At 44.6% G+C, this 7,382-nt stretch overlaps 1 protein-coding gene across 1 annotated transcript; it reads left to right on the top strand.

The window, feature by feature from the left end:
- LOC8081027 (putative F-box/LRR-repeat/kelch-repeat protein At1g11620) lies at positions 1,372-3,943 on the top strand. Its single transcript, XM_002460260.2, has 3 exons — positions 1,372-2,261; positions 3,278-3,344; positions 3,663-3,943. The coding sequence occupies exons 1-3, from the start codon at positions 1,380-1,382 to the stop codon at positions 3,941-3,943; spliced, it is 1,230 nt and encodes a 409-aa protein (XP_002460305.2). The 5' UTR covers positions 1,372-1,379.

The raw sequence follows: 7,382 nt of genomic DNA on the forward strand, positions 1-7,382 counted from the left end.
TGGAATGGGACCCCGTTGCCGGTTGATGATTCAGACTTGGCGCTGTTTGCAGCGGCAACAATAGTGACAATCAGAAGTGGCAAGAGAGCATTGTTCTGGCACTCCAATTGGGCTCAGGGACGGCCGCTTTCCAAGCAGTTCCCACGTTTGTACAGCCATACCAAAAGGAAATACAGGACTGTCTCTGAGGCGCTCCAAAATGAAACATGGATTCGGGATATCTCTCATAACCTTAACAATGACCTAATCTCAGATTACATCAACATGTGGCAACTCTTACAGTCCTTGCACCTGCAGCTGCACGATGATGAGGATGATCAAATCTGTTGGACACTTGAGGCGTCCGGGAGGTACTCAGCTCGTTCGGCCTATGCCGCACAGTTCTTTGGCAATATACAGTCCAACTTCTGTAAGCTGGTATGGAAGGCGTGGGCTCCACCTAAATGTAAATTCTTCCTCTGGCTACTGCTACGAAATCGCCTTTGGACAGCCGCGCGACTACAGGCACGGGGATGGGAAAACAACTACTTTTGTGGATTATGCATAAGGAATCTGGAGACAGCATGGCACTTATTTGTGGAATGCCCCTTCTCCAAAACAGTTTGGAGGCAAGTTTCAAACTGGAGCCACTGCGGCAGTCTGGAACCATCTCAGTGGATAGACCTGCCGACGATCGAAGATTGGTTCCTACACTTGATTCCAGTGGGGGGGAATTTGGAGCATAGCCTGGCGATCCTCACACTCTGGTGCCTTTGGAAGCGGAGGAATGCGTCAGTTTTCCAAGGGACGGAAAGCACTGTTGAGCAGACCGTGGCTCAGATTAAGGATGAAGCATCCCTCTGGGCGAGCGCTGGTGGAAGAGCTCTTGCCCCCCTCTTTGTAGTTTCCAATGTTGGGAGTAATTAGCTGATGTAGCTAGACCCCGCTCGACGGTCTGCCGTGCGGGGGACGCGCTCCTCGTGCGAATGTTGTAAACTCTATCCTTCTTATTAATATATATGCCGGGTAACCGGGTCTTTCAAAAAAAAAAAAAAACCCTTCCCGAGCGAGACCCAAGCTATTTTGTATCCTAATCTGACCCAATTATATATTTATATATGCATGATATGTATTATATTACACGCTAACTTCGATTTTTTCCAAAAATATATTGGGTGTGTACCATGTGTACCACCATGCCCATAGAGAATCTAGCGACCATAACTCAACCATCGTTCTTGTGTAGCTTGAGAGATTTTGGTCATGGTGATCAAATTTCAGAAGTTAGAATAATCTGGCGAACCATAACTCACCCATGGTTGTTGTGTAGCTTAACAGATTTTGGTCATGGCGTTCAGAAGATACGAAGACGCTCCTGGAGACCTGGACCACGGAAGGCCATGCGCACCGTTGCTTGCATCCCTGACGATGTCATCTTCAACATCCTGTCGCAGCTCCCCACCAAATCTGTGATCCGATGCAAGTCCGTATGCAAGGCCTGGCTTACCATCATCTCCAGCGAGCACTTCATCCGTGCTCACCTGGATTTCTCCAGGGTGCGATCGACAACCCTTGTGGTCTCCCGCAGGTACATGGGATGGCAACATGAAGGGATGGATTCCACTTGCATGGGTTTCTACAGGTACATTGGTGGCAGTAAAGTAGAGATTGTTCACAGCCAAGACATTCCAAAGGGTATTGGTTTATGGGCTACCCCATCGCATTGTGATGGTCTCATTCTCGTTTCCACGGAAAAACAAGTGACAGTCGTCTGCAATCCAGCAACAAGGGAATTTGTTAAACTTCCGAAGGGCAGTGATAGCATATCTAGCATTCATAAGAGCCGGGCTGGATTTGGTTTTGATCCCTGCAGTAATAAGTACAAAGCAGCAAGATTCTTTTATGAAACGGGGAATGAGAAATCTGAAACTGTCTGCAGGTTTGAGGTACACACACTAGGCACAAGTACATGGAGGCGAACTGCCGATCCTCCATACCCTATATTTTGGACGCCTCCAGCTCATGTCCAAGGTTATCTTTACTGGAGGATAGACCTGCCACCTTCAAAACATCCCAAAGCATTTGTCAAGTTCAGTTTATCTGAAGAGATGTTCAGTTTAACTCCATATCCTCCATCCAAAGAGGCGAAAAAGCCCGTCTATTTTATAGAGTTGGAGGGTAAATTATGTTGTGCTTGCTTCACTAAGCGATTTGAAGCGGTGGAGATTTGGACTTGGACCCTCGATAATGACAAGTCACCAAAATGGACGCAGTACTGCACGGTTAGTATTCCAAAAGATATTGTTGTGGCATCGCCTACGGTGAATTCAGATTACCTAAAATTCTTTTCAAGCAGAAGGATTTACTCCTTACACGTGAGAATAAAGTATACCAGTACAAAATTAGAACGGGGGAGGTTAAAAGGATCGTTGCAGCAGTGCATGAATTCCGTTATTATGATTCAAATGGCATTCCATGGAAGATATTTCTCGGGAGTGATTTGGCTTTTCATACTGTTAACTATACTGAGAGCTTAGTACCCATTAGTGGATACACTTAGTGTTTAAAGGCGCACATAGATACCACTTTGACTATCTGGGTCTAAGAGGAGATCCAGTAATTATTCGTAACCATTGTGGACTTTGATTAAGCTTTCTTATTTTATTGCTTTTGATAATTAGTTATGATGGTCATGAGCCGTGACAGTAATCCTTTATGTAATTTTTGTGATTATAAAATACTTTTGGCTAAATAAATCTTTGGTTTACTTTCTAAATCTTAGCTGGTTTATCTTGTATAATTTGATTGTAAACTGTATTGTGCTTGTTTCTATGTTGTGGAGTGGATGTTATCATAGTAGGACTTATTTCCTACGTTGTGTGGAGTGGATTTGAGCATAGTAGGACAGATATGGTCAATTTCTATAAGAAACCAGATGTGCTTTCGTATACCTTGAATTTGAGTTTCTGAGAAGGATTTGTGCATGGCACTTACAGCATTTGAAACAAAGAGTAATACATTTATATGTCCTTGGGTTCCACAAGAAATTTGTGGTGCTTTTATACTCCGAAATTTGTATATCCTGAGAAGAATACATTAGAATTGGAAATTAAAATATGTGAGTGTTTCTTAATAGTTGAGGCCTTCTGATGCCATGATCTGGATAACAGTGTCTATCCTCCGTTTGTGCTGGACTTGCAAACAAGCATGCCAAAACCTTCTGAAGCACTGAGCTGACTGCTCCAGCTGTTATAGAGGGCCTGATGTTTTCACAGGAATGTCTGCCAACACTCTGCAGGCTGATACTAATTTGGAAGCAGAAAATCCGCAAAGTATTGGTAGCAGTGGAAGGTCGCAGAAGTTAAGTGAGAACCATAAAGGAGGCAGTGGGAGTTGCACTTGCATGAGCTGCCTTTTGTATTTACATGTCTTTGCTGTTTTTGCCATTTTTTTAATTTTCCAGAACTCGGCAGAGGAGCACCACTATCCAGCCTCGAGGATCTAGAAATTGAAGGGACTGTTTCATTCCTATAGACTTTGGCTTATGGCTTAATGTGGAACGTATTTCTAGTTTGTACAACAATCCACCATTTTATCGCATAATTAAGACTGATGTTGCCGTAAGATTGGTAAATGCAATTTTTTTTATTGCTATGTCACTTGGTTTCCGTAATGGTTTTAAGCTTCCCTGTTGGAAGATAGTTTCATTGATGAAAGCAGTCATGTAAAGCACAGCGGCACCGGGGCCTCTGGTTTCTGCACAAAGCCATACCCATCGGACATCGGCATCATGGCCTCTCCTCTGGTTGCTGCACCGTCATACGCTTTTACTGTGCGGCGCCGGATCTTGATCCAGGGGTGGCCAGTACCGCCGTACGCGCGCCCTGCCGTCGCTCCGTGCGCGTGCGCTGTGGCGGCTGCAGTGCTAGGAGAGATGCTGGGAGTAGCTCGGTGCTGGCGTTGAGAGTCGCCAGCTCGACGGTCGCTGGTGATGAGATAGGATGTTGTTGTTGTTGTGATTCGTGTCTTGGATGCATAGTCTCTTGCGTGTGATTGCTGTGAATCGTGCTTCGATTGTGTCATTGCATTGTTTTTGAAGAGGTGTGTTTCGAGTCTGACTTTATTTGTGTATTGTCGTTCAATCTTCCAAGGTGCGGTTCAGCAGAGGGGGGATTCTTGTGCTGAGAAAATCGAAGAAGGCATCGCCTCGGAGGTGGTCAGCTTCTTCCGGTATGCTTCTTTCGCATAGACTTATTTTCGCGTCTGTGACGAGCTGCAGTTCTTTGTAGCCCTGCATTTTATCTTCGTGCGTCCAATGACACTGACTGGGTGACGCCCCCGCCCCCCCCCCCCCCCCCCCCCCCTCCCCTCTCTTGTTGTACAAAATCCTTTGGCTGACCATTCTGTTTCCTCTTTTTTTACACTGTACATTTCCTGCTGATTGATCTGAACTCATAGTTGCATATTTTGAAGGTGCGGTTCTGCGGACAGGTACATCTGGGTCAGCTTAGTTATAGATTTATAATATAGGTCTGAAATTCAGTTACCACTTACCACTATGGTTTCCAATTTTCTTCGCTTGATTTTTTTTTATCATATCAATATGATTTCATAGCTTATGAGATAGACATCCACATTGCAATGAAATGGGTGGGTTATCTGTGTAGGAAACTCTATTATTTGTGTTTCAGAGGATTTGGGATTGGGGGTGAAAATTAGTTTATTAGATATAAATCTATAACTAAGCTGGGGAAAAAACTCTACCCTATAACAGAGGTTGATTGTTCTCTCCGGGGAAAAAATGGATATCCTATTCTTCATGTACTTGGATTTTGGGATTGCTAATATATAAATATAATTCTGTATCGGATTTAGAAGTCGTTTTAGACAAGGTTTGAATCAAACATTGGGAATATAAGTCATCAGTAATTTTTAAATTGTTACATTTATAAATATGAAAATTATATAAATCAATTTGTCTTGAAAAGTATTTTCATAACTAGCTAACTAAATAACTAACTAGTATCTCAAGCTAATAACTAACTATCTAATTATGTCTCTATGAATCTAATCTAACTAAATAACATACATAGCTATTTTCCTAAGCTTACAAATACCTAAGTATCTATCAACCTAACTATATAAATAAAATTTTCAAACAAAATTTGCTAGTTATTCTAAATAAATTACAAACTAAATTATCTAAACAACATTAACTAATTTATCTAAAAAAAACTTACATTGGTGGGCACTAGCTGCAGGTGCGGGAGGATTGCCGCTGATAGCGTGCAGGAGAACAGGAAGGGGGCGACGAAGGTGGCCGGGAAGGGGCGCGGCGGGCAGAGTGATAGTGGCGCGTCACTCGGGACAGGCGAGGCAACGGACGGGAAGGGCACGACGGATGGGACGACGGTGGCGCTAGGATGACGGTGGCCAGAACGACGAGGATGCGGACGGCTAGTGGACTGCTGTGGATAAGCGCGGATGAAATGGGTGTGGACGGCCAAGGGGCGCTCGGTCACTGCCGACCAGGAAGAAGACACGGGCAGACGTGGCCGTCGGCGGTCTTGACGGTGGCGGGGCTAAGGTGAGCCGAATGGAGAGGGTGAGGGAGGTGTCGCAGCATAGGCCATGTAGGTTAATAGCTCGACGTCGGGAACTACGACGTTGATGTCGTGATCTGTGGCGTCGAGCTCGATGTCATGATTTATGGTGTTGAGCTCTCTACCATGTGAGTTTAGGCCACGGAGCTTGACGTCATGAGTCACGGCGTCGACTCGTTTAGTGGTCTAAGTGTTAATTTTTTTTTAAAAAAAATAATCAAATTCAAAAAAATTGGGCGCGGGTGTCGGCAGGCTTGCGCACAGCTGGGCCGCAGGATTGAAGGCCATGCTAACTTAAGCGCGCAGGCCTGCGCCGAGCTGGGCCGCAAGATTGAAGCGCAGGCGACTGCGAATGGTCAAATGACCTGGTTCGCACATGGAAATCCTGAGATGAGATAAATAGACACCGGAAAACCAGAAAGACTCAGCAAAATATATAATTTTTTTGCAATGGACTTCGCGGATATAGGCGAAGTTTATTTTAACTTTCGTACTGTGGACTGGGATTGCAGCCGGCAAGTTGTTACAACCTGGAAGCTGAAACAAACATGTCCTAGATTATAACCGGAAATCTGGAATGTTACGATCCAAGCGTCAGATTTTTTATAATCCAGCAATCTGGAAGCTAAAACAGCTGATACGACAATAGTAACACTAACACTGGCAAAGTAGTTCATTTTTGCATCAGAAAATAACTGAACGCAGTTTAACACCTTCGAAAGAAACAACAAAGCTGGCGTGCATAAACTTTCTAACTCACTCAATCAAAATCAGCCTATCATCAGCAAACAGAGATTTTCCAGTAAGTTCGTACATGTTAGCAGTTCATGGCAGCTAAAGTTTCTCCTACGGACCTAACGATAAGTGCAACTGAACTACTACAGGTAGAGTAGCATCAGTACCGAAGTGGCAAGCGACCACCTGCAGATCGAGGGAAAGACGAGATCAGCCTGCAGATCATCGCAAATACTCACATGGCCTGTTTGGGGGACTACAGCTACATCCACAGACTGTGGTCTCATCTCATCATCCCTCATTGATGTCCTTTTAGGAAAAGACTCTTCTTCCTACACACCAGTCGTCGTCCCTACTACATGTGTGTTGTGTGTCCAAGGGCGAATTCGAAGGAGATCGATTAGCATGCATGCCGGAGCTGTAGCTTGGGCAAAGACAACCGGCCCGGCCGGGTTGGAACTTGGAAGGATCCAACCAACCTTCTGAATGATTATTCAGGCATAACTTTCATCCGAAGAAACATGCATTTAGATAGCCCACAACACAAAAAGCTAACTGAACCAATGTACCATTGTGCCCCATGCGTCCGATGATCCATTCATGCATGCATAACTTTTGGTAGATGCTTCGAATCCTTGTTTTCCTTTTGGTTTAATTTTCTTGGAAGCAAACCTTTTCCTTCCCATTTTACTCAGGCATACGTACACCCCTTGTGAATGCTGTGAGAATACTGCTAATAATGCACTGTTAACTGAACCGTTGGTTGGAACAACAAATGAAATGGTGTAACTCTTGGTTTGGTCGGAACAACAACAAAAAGAGATGGCAGCAAGCAAATATGACTTATGATTGAAGCAAATGGAAAAGGCTGAAAGAAAGTTGCCTTGCTTTCTCTCTCTCTCTGTCCTGCCAGTAGAGGGCCGGGGCTCTCCCTTTGTCCTGTGTCCCTAGTGAGACAACCCATCTAGCCTTTCCTCTTTCCTGCTTTCTGTTCTTTTGCGTTGCAAGGGACGAGGACGAGGACTCGAGGAGGAGGCCCTAGCTTTGTAGGGTTCTTTCTTTCTT

This window comes from Sorghum bicolor, chromosome 2 (genome assembly GCF_000003195.3).
Source record: "Sorghum bicolor cultivar BTx623 chromosome 2, Sorghum_bicolor_NCBIv3, whole genome shotgun sequence".
Lineage (NCBI taxonomy): Eukaryota > Viridiplantae > Streptophyta > Magnoliopsida > Poales > Poaceae > Sorghum > Sorghum bicolor.